Genomic DNA, 16,680 nt, shown 5'->3' with positions numbered 1-16,680 from the left:
AAAGGCCGGGACACTCACACCCTCAGTCTGAAGGTCCACAGCCACCTTCTGTCCCAGTATTCGTGAAACGCCCCTTAAAGAGACGCCTTGGAGACCCAGCACTGCTCCATTTGGCTTCCTTCTTCACCTGGAGGACCGGAGAGCTGCCCCCTGCTGGTTTCAAGCCAGGCCAAGCCCTCCTGCCAGGGGGAGTCATGTGGGGCCGGGCCTCCCTCCACTGCAGCATCGGAGCCATTGCCATAGGCTCTTTCCTTTCCCTGGGCAAGCTCCCGAATCCATCCTTCCTCAGTGCCTCCCGCCTATCTCAGCCAGAGGAGCCGTCCCTCCGGCCAGGATCACCCCCAGATGGAGGCCGACTCTGCCCTGCTGAGGGGCTGGCCCAGGGACGAGTCCTGCCGGCATTACTGCCAGTTCAATGTGTACACAATTTTGTCTGTGCGCCCTTCACCATTAATGCAATAAAAATTGCTCTGCTCATGCGCAGAAGCAAAAAATAAGATGGCAGTGCCGTAGGGATGAGAACCAGTACGGGACCGTGGCAGGCCTGGGTCGCTGCTGGTTCCAGCAACCTAGGCCACCAAACTATTACTGTTTTTTCCGAACTGTTCGGAACACACCACTGGGCTGGTCCAGCATGAGCAATCGGCACACAAAGCAGGAAGCTCTGCTTCTGACAGGTTCACCGTCTCCCACCCACCCAATGAAGGGATTCAGCCAGTTCAAACCTATTCAGGAGAACCGGCTGTTAACTTTCTAAGCAGTTCGGAGAACCGGTTGTTGGAAGAAATCTCCTATTGTTTTTTCCCCGCTTTACAGGGCTAATCCTGTAAGGAAGGCAGGAAGGAAACATTCTGTTGTTTCTAGCCTAATCTTTGTTGCCCTCCTTACAGAAACCGCCTCTCTGGTTAACCCTTATTACATTGTAACAGCTCGGCGAAGCGCCCATTGACGTGAGTGACATTGAGTTGGTCACGCCCTTCCAGTCACATGACCACTGAGCCCCGCCTACCTAGCTGGTCATTAGGGCAGAGAACCAGTTCTTAAATTATTTGTATCCCCCCCACTTCCCCCCACCCCTCGGCTGCTTATCCTGGCCCCCTTTTGGGGTGTGAGCAAGGATCCAGAGAGGCTGGCAGCGCAGTCTACACAAGGGCTGCTCTCTCTCTCGTTTATGAAATGGAGCCTTTATTATTGTTATTTTTTTACAACAGAAACAGGGGATTCGCCCGTAGCCGATTCTGGGCCCCAATCTTGCAGTGCCAGGCCGGGTGGGGCGAGGGTGGGGGGTGGCAGAGGAGGTCCAAGGCCATCCGATTTGGGACAGCAATTATTCTCAGCCCCACCTTCTCGCATCTCTGAACTTGGGCCCTTGGACCTGCCACCTCAGCCGTTTCCCTTGGCTTTAAAACCAAACTCGGCTTATTTTGCCAACTAAACTTTGCCCGACGAACAAGGCAAGGGGAAAAAAAGATGCTTCCAATGAGCGACCCATAAATCCCGGGCGCGGGGGGGGAGAAGCCCAACACCCTTTTCCTTCCTGCGGGAGGTGCCGTTGATGGCCATACTTTGGCCAGTGTGGCCTCCCCTGCTCTTGCTGGAGACGACTGTGTTGGTACCGGCACCTGGACACTACCCTACCCCAGGAATGGTTGCAACCGGGCCCTCCTGTGCTGCCCTCCCCTTCTCTTGGCTCCCCAAAGTCAGAAGAGGCAATGGGCCCCCTCCCTAAGCTCTGGGCCTGCCTCCGTCCTAGGACTGCTCCCCCCGGCCACTCCAGCAAAGGAGTTCAGCATTTGCAAAGCAGGGTCACTCTGCAGACTTACTTTTTCCCTTTCATCTCTCAGAATCCTCTTTCTCTTTTCTCTCTCCTCTCTTTTTCTTTCTTTTTCTTTCTTTTTCTCTCCTTTTTTCTCTCTCCTCTATTTTTCCTTCTCTCTCTCCTTTGTCTTTTCTTTCTTTCTTTCTCTCCTTTCTTCTCTCTCCTTTTTTCTTTCTCTGTCCTCGCTTTTCTCTTTCTCTCCTCTTTCTGTCTTCACTTTTTCCCTCTGTTTTCTCTTATTTTTTCTCTCTTTCCCTCCTTTTTCCCTCGCTCTCTTCTTCCTTTCTTGCTTTACCTAATCTCCCTCTTCTGTGGGAAAAACCAGAGGCTTCAGCCCAAGTGCAGCCACTGCGGACTCTTGAAGAGGGAGAGGCGCTCGCCACTCCTCACCTTCTGGCACAGGTCTTTCTGATTCTGAGCCTGGAGTGTAAGTCTCGTGTGTGTGTGTGTGTGTGTGTGTGTGTGTGTGTAACAAACCTGGGGGGGGAGGAGTAAAATCCAGTCTGCTTGGAACAGTCCTTTCTCAGGTGGTGAATTTGGGACCGCTGCCCCCACCCACCCAAACGGACGGTGGCTGAAGCTTCAACTTTGCTTGAAGGTTGTAACGGGGTCTGCTGCATCCTTCATTCTCTGGCCGCCGTCACTGGACACATCTGCAGCAGACAAACCTCCTGGCGCTCCAGCTGGGAAAAGGGGGTTTGCTCTCCCACCCCCTCCCCTCAGTCCTGCTCTCTCTAGGGCTGGAGGGTCCCGAGCAGCATGGGGTCTTCAGGTAGCCTGCTGCCAGTAGGTGACCCTTCTCAGCTCATCCCAGAAGAGAAGGCTGAGAATGGTGTGAGGTCCCAGGCGGAGGTAAATGGGGCCGAAGCCCTTATACAGGGCCAGGATGCCTTCCTTCCCCGAGACCCGCACGACGCAGTCGAAGAAGCCGCGGTAATGCTTGCCCTGCAACGGGGGGGTGGGGGGGTGGGAAGGAAGAGGACAGGACTGGTTGACGGAGTAACGTTCCCCCCAACCAATGCCTCCATCCCCAAAGTCTTCTTCCGCGGCGAGTCTCACCGTGCCCCTTTCATCCACCGGCTGGTTGTAGAGCCGTGTGCTGATCACGTCAAAGGGAGTCATGGCCATGGCCACCGCCACGCTGCTGATCATGCCCCCGGCAAGGGCCACCATCCAGCTGCCTTCCTTGAACCACTGGGAAGCAAAAAGCCGGAGAAAGTGTCTGGGCAAGGGCCAATCCAGGTGGTCCGTAGGCCGATACGGACGCTTGGGAATGGGCCCTGGGAAGCAGGGTGGCTGGGAAAGGCCAAAGGGGAGCTCCCGCAGGTGAGTTGAATGCTGGGCAAAGACCCACCTCGTTCAGGGTACGTACACACACATACACACATGAGTGCACTGAGCCTGCTCACCTGCTGCCTTGCCACCCACTCCCTGGCAGAGGCAAAGGTGGCCAGCTGCACCGAGGAGCCCACCGTGACGCGAGGCACCGCTCCGCTCACACCGCGCCACAGACCCAGCAGCCCCTGCCGCTTATAGATGGACTCAAAGGCCCCGGAGATGCTCTGCAAAGCGGCAGGAGAAGACATACAGCTCAGCCCAGCAGCTCTTGCTCAGGCCAGGCCAGGGAGAGAGGGTGGTGGTGGATGAAACAGGAGGGACTTTTCTAGCCTGCAGGATCCTCCCCTCCACCCCAGGGCCAACCCTGACCCTAGAAATGACTAGGAAAATGGCATCCGATGGGATCAGGCTGATCCCTGTCCTGTCAGCAGGGGCCACGTAAAGGACCTGGCTGGGGAAAAGATTCCTCGCTGAGGAAGCTGCGTCCTTAACAGACAAAATGGTGAAAGGACCAGACTCTTTGCCTAGGACAGAGGTCGGCAACCTAAAACACTCAAAAGAGCCACACTAACCGGAAGCCCCCCTTTCAATTCTGGAGCTGAACGGAAGTCCGGTTCCCTCCACCATAGAGTCTCCTCCTAGCAGGGCATCCTTTTCCCTCTACCTGTCCTAACCGAAAGCCCTATCCATTGTGGAGCTCACCAGTGGCAGGGAGCCGCAGCAGAGGATTGAAAAGAGCCACATGCGGCTCCAGAGCCGCAAATGGCTGCCCTTTGGCCTAGGATGTTTAGGTGGGCCGAGGGGTGAGGGGCTGCTGCTGTGGGATGGGCTGTTTGAGAGACCTTGCCGGCAGCCAGGCCTCAGTTAGGAAAACACTTCCATCCCGAGGTCGGCGGTTGCAAAGCCCAGCTCCAGGGACAGGTGGGCTGGGAGCTTTTCAGGCTGGCTGGCTAGCTATGCTGGGCCACTGCCGCTGGGAGTGGAGCTTTTGTCAAGCCAGAGTGCTGAGCTTCCTAGAAAGCGATCCTCTCCAGGTGGGACAGGCAACCGATGCAGCTGCTGTGGTTTGCTTTGGGACCCATCGGCCTCCCCTCATCCCTCCTGCTTGGCAGTGCCTGAGGTCGCAAGGCCTCCCTTGGCCTCCCCCTGCTGGGAAGGAAGCTCAGCAGGAGGGAGGCTCCTCCCAAGGACTGGGGCTGCTCAGGCCTGAAGTCCCTCTGGCAGCCTCCCCCAGGAGGGTGTGTGTGTCCCGCAACCGCCAAGGCTTCTGCCAAGATGGGCAAAGGCAGCTGTGTACGGAGTCCTGGACCAAGAAAGGCGTTCCCCTCCATGCCTCCCAACCGAAGCCTTTGCCAAGCGAGAATGCCTCGGACCTTGTGGTTGTGCTGGTGTCCCACTGCCATGGCGGACGCCGTCTGTGCCTGCAGATGCGTCTTGACCTGGAAAATGAAAGTGATGAGACCAGGACAGGATGGAAGGGGGGGAGGGAAACCAACTCTCTCCCATTGACTTCCACCCAGTGTTTTCGGAGGCCTCTTCCCCTCTCGGCGTGCACTAGCCCTGCCGAAGACAGTCAGGGAACGCATTTGCTTCCCTCTTTGGGGATACTAAGCTGAAAGCTGGCTCCTCACCACCACCTGGGCTCTCTCCCCCCAAAAGGGCTCCCCAGGTGGGCAGCTGCCTAACCAATGGGTCCCCACTCTCGCAGGGAGCAACTGGAGCGCCCACTTAGGGCAGAAGCTGGCTTTTTGCAAACCACTTCAATGGCCTGTTCTGCAAAGATAGTCTCAGCAGATATCCCCTGAGGTTGCACCAAGGACGCAGAAGGTTTGTTCCCAAATTTGGCAGAGGCTTTAGCCTTGAAGAGCAAGGACTTGAACAACGAAGGTTGAAAGAGACCAGAAAATGTGGGTTTGGAGGGAGCCATGCCTTCATCCTCAAGGTCCTGTGCGGTGGGAGAGGGCACCATGCCCAGTTTGCACTGGACCACCGCAAGGTCATTTTTATCTCGGACGGCTCTCTTGGGCTGCTGCAAATGCCGGGGCAAAAGGCCTTGCATGCTTTTTAAAAAGCTCTGCACCTCCCTGGCGAAAAGCCGAAAGATACAATACAATAGCAGAGTTGGAAGGGACCTTGGAGGTCTTCTAATCCAACCCCCTGCCTAGGCAGGAAACCCTATGCCGTTTCAGACAAATGGCTATCCAACATCTTCTTAAAGACTTCCAGCGTTGGGGCATTCACAACTCCTGGAGGCAACTTCTGTTCCACTGATTAATTGTTCTAACTGTCAGGAAGTTTCTCCTCAGTTCTAAGTTGCTTCTCTCCTTGATTAGTTTCCACCCATTGCTTCTTGTTCTACCCTCGGGTGCCTTGGAGAATAGATTGACTCCCTCTTTTTTGTGGCTATGCACCACTTTGTGGAGATACACCACTGCAGCCAACCTCCATGCCGCCTGTCTTCGCGGGCAGCACAAGAGAGGACTCTGGTGCCCACAGAAGCGTCCTGGGGAGAGGGAACTGCCACCAAGAAGCCCCAAAGAGGTGCCTCCACCCTCACCAGCCCTCCAGAGTCCACAGCAGGGGGTGCCCTGGCTGTCCTGCTGGAGAGGACCTCTGAGATATCCAAGCCCTGGCTGTGAAAAGGGGGTGCAGCAGCCACACAAGAGACGCCAGGCCCACCCACCTCCCTGCCTGATCTGCAAAGGAGGGGCAACAATGGCCAAACGAGCCAAGGCTTTGCCCCTAGAGGCTTACCAAGTAGGCTGGGCTGCCGACAAAGGCCCCCAGTGCCCCGGCCACAGCTCCGGCTGCCAAGGTCCCTCCCGGATGCTGGGTCAGGCCGATATCTTCAGCATGGGAGTAGAAGCCGAATCGCACGCCGTTCATCAGCCCCTGGTACAGCAGCCCGGCCGCCAGTCCTTTCTGCAGACCCCGCAGTCCGTCGGCCCGCCGGACGGCCACCACCGCCTGCAGCACCCCTCGGTAGTGGCGGGGGTACGAGCCCCGGGCACGGAGCTCCCCCTGCAGCTGCAGGCGCGTCTTCACCACCTCCAGCGGGTTGGTGAACACGCAGGCCAGGCAGCACGCTGCGGCCCCCAGGACAAAATCCACCGGGGGGGAGAGGGAGACAGCTGCCGGGCGGCGGGAGGAGGGCTCCATGGGGCGGCTGATACCAGCCCAGGCAGAGACCCGGGACAATAGGCCTCCCCACCCAAGCAGTACCCTTGCAGTGGCAGCCCTGACAGGAGGTGAGGGGGCCCTTTCTTCCCGCAGGCACTGGGTGGCTGGCACAGATGCCCCCGACAGCCAGCCCGAGCTGCGCTGAGCCCTGCCCAGCATTGGCAGCCCCGGCTCTCCCCTCCAGCCCGAGCTGTGCTTCCCTCTGGGTGAAACCAGTTCAGAGAGGGCCTTTATTTGCTGCTCCACCAGTGGGCCGGGCAGGGGAGGGAGGCAGGTGGCTCCATGTAGGAGAAAGGGCAGCCGCGCCTGGGTCCACCCACTGTGCCTCCTCCCTCCGGAGCTGGATGCCAAACCTGCCAGCTCCACCTCCCTCCTGGCACAGGGAAGAGGCTGTTTTTGCAAGCAGCCTCACCTTTGCCCACCCACTCCTCTCCAAGCCCAGATGAGTGGCAGGATGGTATTCCTACCCAAAGGGCAGCCATTCTGTTGGGCAGGCAAGGCTCTACGCACATTCCTCGGGCAGGAGGGCCTACTGCCAGGAACTGACCCCTCGCGGGGCAGGAGGGGGAAACAAGCTACCTTTTTCCACCAAAAAAAGAGGGTGAAAATCTGGGTGCGTCTAATACACTGAATACAGCATTTTTGGCCTCTTGAAACACCCCTCTTCACAAAAATGGACGCGCATCGCCTTTAGGAGGCTTTCAGAGTGCTCCTGGGGGATGGGGAGGACAAAAACGAGCGAAAAATGAGCCGTTTTTTGCCCCCCGCTCCCCAGCAGCACTGTACAAGCATCCCAAACCCTCTGCATGTCCATTTTTGCGAAGGGAGTGGGGTGGGGTTTCAAGAGGCCAAAACTGCCGTATTCAGTGTATTAGACGCACCCAGATTTTCAACCACATTTTTGGGAGGGAAAAGGTGCGTCTTATACTCTAAAAGTATTTTCACAAAAAAACGAGGCCTGCAGAGGGTTTGGGAGGCCTGCAGCAAAAAAATTGCCTCTTCAAAATCTTGGTGCGTCTTATACTCCAGTGCGTCTTAATAGTCTGAAAAATACGGTAATCCTGGAGAAGGTAAAGTTGTTGTAGGAGGGGGGGCACAAGGGGCTTTCCCCAAGCTTCTGGTTTGGACAAGCACAGCCGTCGCTGCTGGCACAAAGAGCTTGAGCACGTGGGCAGCCAATCCCGGCCGAGCAGCAGCTCCAGGGTTCAAAAAGCACAGCCGGAGTTCTGGGTCTGTGGCTCCAGCAGGAAGGATGTGCCAGGAGAAGGGCAGGGCGTCCTGTGGGGGCATCACGAAGGGGGAGGGGAGGCCACATGACAGGGCTCAGCCCCCTGATCTTCCCCAAGCAGGAGAGGCAGCGCCCTTTCCAAGCCCGGAAGAGCCACGGAGACTCCCTCCCACTTTTGTCTTTGTGGGCCACTGGGCCTCACCCAACGAAGAGAAACCTGTGGGATCTTGTGGAAATCGGCTTCTCTGCAGCTAGTGCTGCGCCAGGGGTTTGGCGGGTGCCTCGTCAGCCTCATTAACTGAAGAAAGCACTAGCCCCTAGACTTATATACCGCTTCATAGTGCTTCTACAGCCCTCTCTAAGTGGTTTAGAAAGTCAGCCTCTTCCCCGCAACAATCTGGGTCCTCATTTTACCCACCTCGGAAGGGTGGAAGGCTGAGTCAACCTTGAGCCAGTCGAGATCGAACTCAATACTGCAATACTGCATTCTAACCACTGGGCACAATGAATGAATGATTGGATGGATGGAAGGAGGAAGATAATAATAGCACTTAGACGTATACCGCTTCAGTGTTTAACAGCCCTCTCTAAGCGGTTTTAGAGAGTCAGCCTCTTGCCCCCAACAATCTGGGTCCTCATTTTACCCACCTTGGAAGGATGGAAGGATGAGTCAACCTTGAAGCATGGTGGGATTCGAACTGTTGGCAGTGGGCAGAGTTAGCCTGCAATACTACATTCTAACCACTGGGAGGGAAGGAAGATAGCAATAGCACATATACCACTTCACAGTGCTTTACAGCCCTCTCTAAGCGGTTTATAGAGTCAGCCTCTTGCCCCCAACAATCTGGGTCCTCATTTTACCGACCTTGGAAGGATGGAAAGCTGAGTCAACCTGAGTCAATCCTTGATTAGGATTGAACTGCTGGCAGTGGGCAGTGAGCCTGCAAATACTGCATTCTAAACCACTGTAACACCACGGCTCCTTCCTTCCTTCCCCTTTCCTTTGCAATAGCGCCTAGACTTATATACCGCTTTACAGCCCTCTCTAAGCGGTTTATAGAGTCAGCCTCTTGCCCCCAATAATCTGGGTCCTCATTTTACTGAACTTGGAAGGATGGAAAGCTGAGTCAACCTGAGTCAATCATCGATTAGGATTGAACTGCTGGCAGTGGGCAGAGTGCGCCTGCAAATACTGCATTCTAAACCACTGTGCCACCACGGCTCCTTCCTTCCTTTCCTTCCTTCCTTTCTTCCTTCCCCCTCCCTTTGCAATAGCGCCTAGACTTATATACCGCTTTACAGCCCTCTCTAAGCGGTTGACAGAGTCAGCCTCTTGCCCCCCAACAATCTGGGTCCTCATTTTACCCACCTTGGAAGGACGGAAGGCTGAGTCAACCTTGAGCCAGTCAAGATCTAACTCCTGACAGTGGGCAGAGTTAGCCTGCAATACTGCATTCTAACCACTGGGCACAATGAATGAATGGATGGATGGATGGAAGGAAAGGAAGATAATAAAGGCACTTAGACGTATACCGCTTCAGTGTTTAACAGCCCTCTCTAAGCGGTTTTAGAGAATCGGCCTCTTGCCCCCAACAATCGGGGTCCTCATTTTACCCACCTCGGAAGGGTGGAAGGCTGAGTCAACCTTGAAGATCTTGGACATCGGCTCTGGGCCAGGGTCTCGGGTGGGCACCCCTGCAGGGCATGGCTGTGGGAAGCGGATCTGAGGAACTGAGAGTTCTGAGAGCAAGAGGCCGAAAAATGTTGGCCTTTGGAAGTCGCTGCTAGTGGCCCTCCTGGAGATGCTCCTACCTATCTCTAGTGCTCGGTGGCAAGCAGGACGAGCCGACGGGAGGCCCCGGAGGAAGCCTCAGGGTGGCAAAGGGGAGGCGGCTGAGCAGGCAGGCGCGCAGTGCTGTGTATCGCCAAGTTGCCTTTATTAGAAGGGCCGGCCCACGTGTATCCGGGCTCACAATGCCACAGGGGCCTCTCCTTGGAAAAGGCCCCTGCGGGAAACACGTACAGTACATTAGCAGGTCTCTCGTTTCGTTCGTTAAAATGAAAGAGTCTAAAAATAAGAAAAGATTTAAGAAAAAAAAAAAACAACGCAAGGCAACTGCAACTACTCCTAGCCCGACTGTTGGAAAGATTAAACTGCAACTTCAACCCAGACCCCAAAAGGTTGGGGGGGGGGCAGTCTGTGTGCAGAAAGCCCTGTGAGCTGTTGCCCCCCCCAACTCCCCCAGCAGAAGGACCCTCAGCTCCAAGCGGTGGGAGAAATTGTCCCCACCCACCCAGGCCTGTTGCCCAATTCCCCCCAGCAAAGGCTCTGCTGCCAGGGAGCAGGGCGAGACGAGAGGCGGGGGGTGGGGGAGTCCTGGCGGCTCCTTCCTAGCTCAGTAGGGGTGGGGGTGGGCATGGAAGGCGGCCATGACAGTAGCACAGAAGCTGCGAAGGGCAAACGGGGACCAAGGCTGGCTGCCAGCCTTGGACAAAAGTAACACATGCGGGGGGAGGGCGACGCAGTCTGGGCTCTGGCATCTAAAAGATGGACAGCTGCCAGACTAATGACGCCACCTTGTGCAGAAGCCCCTCCCCACTGGCACCCTAAGCTCACCATTCTTCTTCATGGCTATCCCTCCCGTCTCCTGGACCCCGTCCTACCCTGGAGTGGCCCCAAGACTCCTGCTTCCCGCTCCCTCTTCTACCCAGAATCCCTACTGAGATGCGGGGCGGACAGCCCACCCTTGGCGCAAAGGCGTCCTGTAACCCATGCGCGAGACGGAGTCAATAGCAGCAGTAGCAAGAGAGTCCTCCCCTCCCGGGCATGGAGCTGGGCTCGTGGAGTGTCCAAAGCAAGCGAGGCCCGCACCCCTCCTGCCTCAGGTCCTTCCCTGCCTCGTGCGCCCGTCTGTCCTTCCGCTTGGTTGGATCAGGCCGTTCTTCGCCTCCCGGGAGGCTAACACCAGGGGTCCCGGGAAGCCCGGCCACGACACAGACTGTCGCTGCGCTGCCATGTGCTGTGGATCAGGCTCAGCGCATCCTCGCATTTCTTCCGGATGGAGCTGTCCTCGAGGGGCTTGTGCAGAAGGTCCACCTGCCAACACAGCGGGGGCAAAAGGAGTCGTGAGGGGGAAGACGGGGCCGGCCACCTGTCGCCTGGGGCCCCCCCGTGTACAGAGCCAAGGCCGCCTGTCACATGACCAGCCAACCTGGTAGGTGTTCTTCCACACAGTGTCCAGCGCCAGCAGGAACCGCTCCAGTTCGGCAGGGCAGCTGAAATAGAGGACCCACGGGGGAACGTACTGCTTCTGCTCCTGGGCAAACTCCTAAAGGGGTAAGGAGAGGAAGACTATGTGAGCCCCAGGCCTGACAAATTCCCAAGTGTTGTAGCCCGCCTGTGTCAGCAGATACACACAGTGAGGAGGTTGGGGAGGAAGATGGACCAGTCCTGGAGTCTGGGGAAGGCTCTGAGGAAGGCTCTTGTGTCGGAGGCAGAGAAGGGGACAGAGCCGTCTGACAGTTATCAGCTGCCTTCAGAGTCAGACATCAGTGGGGCAGAAGAACAGCTAGAGCCTGTTCCCAGTGTGCGCATGCACAGAGTTGCCAGAGGAAGGGAACAGCGAAAGAACAGGGGTTGACTTGGGAGGAAGGACACAGGTGGATGATAAATGGCCCCTCCCAGAGGAAATAAAAGAGGAGAGAAAGGGGAGTGGAGTTTGCAGGAGACCATTAGTTTGTTTCATTGGTTTGTGACTCTCTGAGACTCCCGGCCAAGTTTTACAGATATCGGCCTGGCAGCTCTCCAAGCCAGAGAAGGTCTGTGACTGTAAATCCTCCCTTGAAAGACTTTGCTGGATGTTAATGAGCAGGAAATTAATAAAAGGGTTTTTTGTCGGGACCAGGAGTTTGCTTCCTGCCCTTGGGAAGCCTCGGTCAGAACACCCTAAAAGCACTAGGAATATGCTGCCTCCTCCTCCTCCTCCTCTTGAAGACTCACCAGGAGGCAATATTCCCGACCGGGCTCCGTGGAGACAGAAGCCACGTCTGTCAGCTCAGCAGTGGCCAGTGAGCGGAAGAAGCTGGTCTGGCAGTCCTCGTGGCAGGTAAACAGTTTCTGCTCCGTCACCACCAGACAGCAGGGGACGCAGGGTGCAGGGGCCATGCCCTGGGGGATGACCTGGGTGGGAAGGAGGACCAAACCAACTTTGGAGCTCCTGTGGGCGAGAGGGCCCTGCTCCTGTCCGGTCACTGGGCAGCACAGGATCCCCAGGGACCTCACCTCTCCCCGTGGCCCCAATCCCAAGGATGACCTTACCCCTTGGGAGACCGCCTGGCATAAGTACTGAATCCAGTCGGCCATCTCCTCTTCGTTTTCCGCACTCAGCTCCAGGGAAGGGCGCTCGGTCAAAATGACCTGGAAGGAGTGGGGCCGATCTGTCGCGTTCGACCTTCGGCAACCGCCACACTGCTCCCCCCTGCAAGGGAGAGAGTTTGCGGCAAATGAGACAGAGGGGCCAGAGTCGGGGGTGGGGGGGGTGGGGAGAGGGCTGGGAGCCTGCCTCATCTGGGACTCACCCCATATTCACAGAGAGCAGCGGAGTGACGTCTGTCCGGTCCGGGTACTGGTACAAGATGCCGTTACTGCAGAGGGAAGACAGAAACAGCTGCTGGGAAAAGGCCCCTCCCAGTTCAAACCTGGGGAGCTTTTAATTAGCATACACCATTATGCAAATTAAATGCTCCCTCTCTTCTCTTAAGAGGACAGGATGGAGCCCCTTATGCTGTCATCAAGAACCAGAGTCCCCCCTCTTCTCTGTGGTAGCCCCTCAAACACTAGAATATTGCTATCATGTCGCCCCTAATTCTTCTTTTCTTTAGATTAGCCAGACCCAAATCCTGCAGCCGTTTTTCGTATGTTTTACTCTCCAGGCCTTTGATCATCTTAGTTGCTCTTCTCTGCACTTCTTCCAAGGTCTCAACATCTGTTTTGTAGTACGGTGACCAAAAGTGGCTGCTGTATTCCAGGTGTGGCCTTAACTAGGGTTTTATAAAGTGGTAGAGAAACTCTCCAAAAAGATCATTTCACTACATATTAAATTCTCAAAAAGAGCAGTTGCCTTTGATGTCAGTAAGAGAAATGAAGGTAAAATCCGCTGACTTTAAAGATGTTAAAACCACTTGATGGAAATACCGTAACGTCTGATCAAGATGCAAAAAAAAAACCATTTCAGCAATGTTACTCTAAGTTATATAACAATCACTTTGGCAAAAAAGGCTGATGAATACTTACTGTAAGGAAGCAAAATTTACCAAAGATCACAGGACATCAGAAATGCTTAATGAACAAATCTCTCTGAATACGTAGGTAAAGCTATAATATTAAAGGTTCCCCTTGCACATACGTGCTAGTCGTTCCTGACTCTAGGGGGCAGTGCTCATCTCCGTTTCAAAGCCAAAGAGCCAGCGCTGTCCGAAAACGTCTCCGTGGTCATGTAGCTGGCATGACTCAACACTGAAAGTGTACGGAACGCTGTTCCCTTCCCACCAAAGGTGGTTCTTATTTTTCTACTTGCATTTTTTACGTGCTTTCGAACTGCTAGGTTGGCAGAAGCTGAGACAAGTCACGGGGGCTCGCTCCGTTATGGTTTCGAACTGCCAAACTGCCGACCTTTCTGATCATCAAGCGCAGCGTCTTAGCTACTGAGCCACTACGGCACTAACCCTTTGGTAAAGCTATAAAAAGGGTCAAAATCAGGAAAGGTCTGCTAGTTTACTAGTCTCTTTCTATAAACTTTGCAAGGACGAACGTCTGCAATCTTTGCATCAAGTGATCAAATTCTACAAACTGGGAAAGGACCAGATAGTTGGAATGAGGCTCATTATGGTATTAACGTGGCTGTCAGAGATCCAAGTAACATATCCACAGAAAACAAAACTCCGAGGCAGGCTTATCTTTTCTCTTTCTTCTTTGCTAGTTGACATTTCTATTTATTGTATCACTGCAGATGGGGACGGCGGCCATGAAATTACAAGACGCTTGCTCTTGGGGAGGAAAACCATGGCAAATCTAGACAGCCTACTAAAAAAGGAGAGACATCACCCTGCCAATGAAAGTACATCTAGTCAAGGCTGTGGTTTTCCCAGTTGCAATGGATGGCTGTGAAGGTTGGACCATAAGAAAGGATGAGGGCCAAAGAATGGAGGTCTTTGAACTCTGGTGCTGGAGAAGAAGACTCCTGCGAGTCCCTTGGACTGCAAGGCGATCCAACCGGTCAGTCCTAGAGGAGATCCACCCTGACTGCTCTTTAGAAGGCCAGATCCTGAAGAGGAAACTCAAATACTTTGGCCACCTAATGAGAAGGAAGAAGGACTCCCTGGAGAAGAGCCTCATGCTGGGAACGATGGAGGGCAAACGAAGAAGGGGACGGCAGAGAAGGAGGTGGCTGGATGGAGACACTGAAGCAGTCGGCGTGAGCTTCAATGGACTCCAGAGGATGGTAGAGGACAGGAAGGCCTGGAGGAACGTGGTCCATGGAGTTGCGATGGGTCGGACACGACTTTGCAACTAACAACAATAATTTATTATACTTTCTCTTACAGTTTTTACTTTGTCAAGATTGTCTTCAATAACAATTTTTTAAAAAAGGAACCCGAGTGTAAGCCAACCTTCCTTCCGGCCCCGTCCATCTCCTCCTCACCTGAGCACAACAAAGCAGGGCTTCCAGACTTCCTTGCCCAGGTAATTGGTTCCTGCTTTGTAATTTAGCACACCTTCCTTGACGATGCTGTTTTCGGTGGACACGTAGTGAGACAAAGGTGGGCCGGGATTCTCATCCGTGGGGTCTTCCCAGTGAACAAGGCCATAGAAGTGGACCACCACTTCCGAGATCTACCAAAGGCAAGTCAGCCGTTAGCCAGGCTCTGAGCCACCAAAGGAGCCCCTGCCCCAAATCCCTGGCTTGGCCTTTGCCCCCCCCCCCCCCCCCCAATGGAGACAGGGCTGGTGCATCTCTCAGAGGGAAGACTGCCTGGGGTGGCTACAGCACATGGAACTGCTCTGCGCTTGGAAGGGAGGAAGGCAGTGATGGGATTCAATTTTTTTTACTACTGGTTGTGTGGGCGTGGCTTGGTGGGCAATGGCAGGGAAAGGATGCTGCAAAATCCCCATTCCCTCCCCACTCCAGGGGAAGGATACTGTAAAATCCCCATTCCCTCCCCACTCCAGGGGAAGGATACTGCAAAATCCCCATTCCCTCCCCACTCCGGGGAAGTATACTGTAAAATCTCCATTCCCTCCCCACCCAAGGGGAAGGATCCTGCAAAATCTCCATTCCCTCCCCACTCCAGGGGAAAGTTACTGTAAAATCCCCATTCCCTCCCCACTCCAGGGGAAGGTTACTGTAAAATCTCCATTCCCTCCCCACTCCAGGGAAAGGATACTGCAAAATCCCCATTCCCTCCCCATTCCAGGGGAAGGATACTGCAATCCCCATTCCCTCCCCACTCCTGGGGAAAGGATACTGCAAAATCTCCATTCCCTCCCCACTCCAGGGAAAGGATACTGCAAAATCCCCATTCTCTCCCCACTCCAGGGAAAGGATACTGCAAAATCCCCATTCCCTCTCCACTCCAAGGGAAGGATACTGTAAAATCTCCTCTCCCTCCCCACTCCAGGAGAGGGATACTGCAAAATCCCCATTCCCTCCCCATTCCAGGGGAAGGATACTGCAAAATCTCCTCTCCCTCCCCACTCCTGGGGAAAGGATACTGCAAAATCTCCATTCCCTCCCCAGTCCAGGGGAAGGATACTGCAAAATCCCCATTCCCTCCCCACTCCAGGGGAAGGATACTGCAAAATCTCCTCTCCCTCCCCACTCCAGGGGAAGGATACTGCAAATCCCCATTCCCTCCCCACTCCAGGGGAAGGATACTGCAAAATCTCCTCTCCCTCCCCACTTCAGGGGAAGGATACTGCAAAATCCCCATTCCCTCCCCACTCCGGGGGAAGGATACTGCAAAATCCCCATTCCCTCCCCACTCCGGGGGAAGGATACTGCAAAATCCCAGTTCCCTCCCCACTCCAGGGGAAGGATACTGTAAAACCTCATTCCCTCCCCACTCCAGGGGAAGGATTCTGCAAATTCAGAATCAGCTGTGACTCAGGAGGCAGAGAATAGATGGGGGCAGAGTCAGTCAGAGGTGGTATTTGCCGGTGCTCTGAACTACTCAAAATTTCCGCTACTGGTCCTCCAGAATTGGTCACAACCTGCTGAATACCACCTCTGGAGGAAGGGCAGGAGGAATACGCACCTCCTGCTTGGATTCCTGAGCCACAAATTTGGCCAGCGCCAGTTTCTCCATGGTGGCGTCAGTCAGGATGCTGGGGTACGGTGGCTCGCGGCAGCCTTTGATCATGGCGGATTTCAGACAGGTCAGGAAGAATCTGCAGGGAGAGGAGAATTAGGGACCCTGTGCCCGACCACCGAAGGAGGGGGGATGGATTGAACACAGGTGTTGTGGTCCACTAGTGGCCAACAAAGCTGGTGGGAGACAGTGAGGAGGGTTGGGGAGGAACCTGGGCCAGTCCTGGAGTCTGGGGAAGGCTCTGTTGAGGGGTCTGTGTCGGAGGCAGAGTGGGGGCCAGGGCCATCTGACAGTTATCAGCTGCCTTTGGAGTCAGAGATCAGTGGGGCAGAAGAACAGCTGGAGCCTGTTCCCGATGTGCGCATGTGCAGAGCTGCCAGGAGAAGGGAACAGCTAAGGAACAAGGGCTGACTTGGAGGTAAAGACACAAGTGGATGGTGAATGGCCCCTCCCATAGGGAATAAAAGAGGAGCGAAAGGGGAGTGGAGTTTGCAGGAGACAATTAGTTCAACTCATTAGGGTGAAGATTTGCTCCTGACTTCTGGCCAAGGAATTGCTGCTACAGCATGGAGTTTGGAAGATATCGGCCTGGCAGCTCTCCAAGCCTGATCAAGGTCTGCAGTTGTGAAATACCTTGAAAGACTGTTGGCCCGGCACTTTGCTGGAGAGGAATTCCCTTTAAACTAAATAAAAGGGGTTTTATCGGGATGAGGAGTTGGCTTCGTGATCTTAGGAAGCCTAGTTCAGA

At 54.9% G+C, this 16,680-nt stretch overlaps 2 protein-coding genes across 3 annotated transcripts in view; both read right to left on the bottom strand.

Moving 5' to 3' along the window:
- Nucleotides 1–971: 971 nt before the first annotated feature.
- LOC309392412 (solute carrier family 25 member 34-like) lies at nt 972–6,612 on the bottom strand. Its single transcript, XM_081953595.1, has 5 exons — nt 5,912–6,612; nt 4,531–4,596; nt 3,229–3,381; nt 2,879–3,013; nt 972–2,764 (listed from the first exon to the last, which is right to left on the bottom strand). Exons 1-5 carry the CDS (start codon nt 6,494–6,496, stop codon nt 2,588–2,590), a joined length of 1,116 nt encoding a protein of 371 aa, XP_081809721.1. The 5' UTR covers nt 6,497–6,612; the 3' UTR covers nt 972–2,587.
- A 2,873-nt stretch (nt 6,613–9,485) lies between these two features.
- The window catches only part of PLEKHM2 (pleckstrin homology and RUN domain containing M2), a 32,758-nt gene continuing 25,563 nt past the window's right edge, over nt 9,486–16,680 (bottom strand). For both annotated transcript variants that reach the window (XM_081954611.1, XM_081954612.1), the window contains 7 exons: nt 15,879–16,011; nt 14,267–14,457; nt 12,144–12,209; nt 11,884–12,043; nt 11,566–11,745; nt 10,778–10,894; nt 9,486–10,662 (listed from right to left, as the gene is read on the bottom strand). In XM_081954611.1, coding sequence (XP_081810737.1) covers nt 10,525–10,662; nt 10,778–10,894; nt 11,566–11,745; nt 11,884–12,043; nt 12,144–12,209; nt 14,267–14,457; nt 15,879–16,011 — 985 coding nt within the window. In that variant the 3' untranslated portion in view covers nt 9,486–10,524. The remainder of the gene's footprint in view (nt 10,663–10,777; nt 10,895–11,565; nt 11,746–11,883; nt 12,044–12,143; nt 12,210–14,266; nt 14,458–15,878; nt 16,012–16,680) is intronic.

The sequence above is a fragment of the Natrix helvetica genome, assembly GCF_964273705.1.
Source record: "Natrix helvetica genome assembly, chromosome: 5".
NCBI lineage: Eukaryota > Metazoa > Chordata > Lepidosauria > Squamata > Natricidae > Natrix > Natrix helvetica.
The sequence above is the reverse complement of the archived record's forward strand: the minus strand, read 5'-3'. Positions and strand labels throughout refer to the sequence as shown.

Excerpts from the sequence above, each read along its gene's own strand:
- LOC309392412 (XM_081953595.1), bottom strand. The coding sequence starts at position 6,496 with ATGCTGGGCAGGGCTCAGCGCAGCTCGGGCTGGCTGTCGGGGGCATCT. Across the intron at positions 3,382-4,530 it reads GACACCAGCACAACCACAAG|AGCATCTCCGGGGCCTTTGA; the intron begins GTCCGAGGCATT and ends GCCGCTTTGCAG. Across the intron at positions 2,765-2,878 it reads CGGTGGATGAAAGGGGCACG|GGCAAGCATTACCGCGGCTT; the intron begins GTGAGACTCGCC and ends CCCCCGTTGCAG.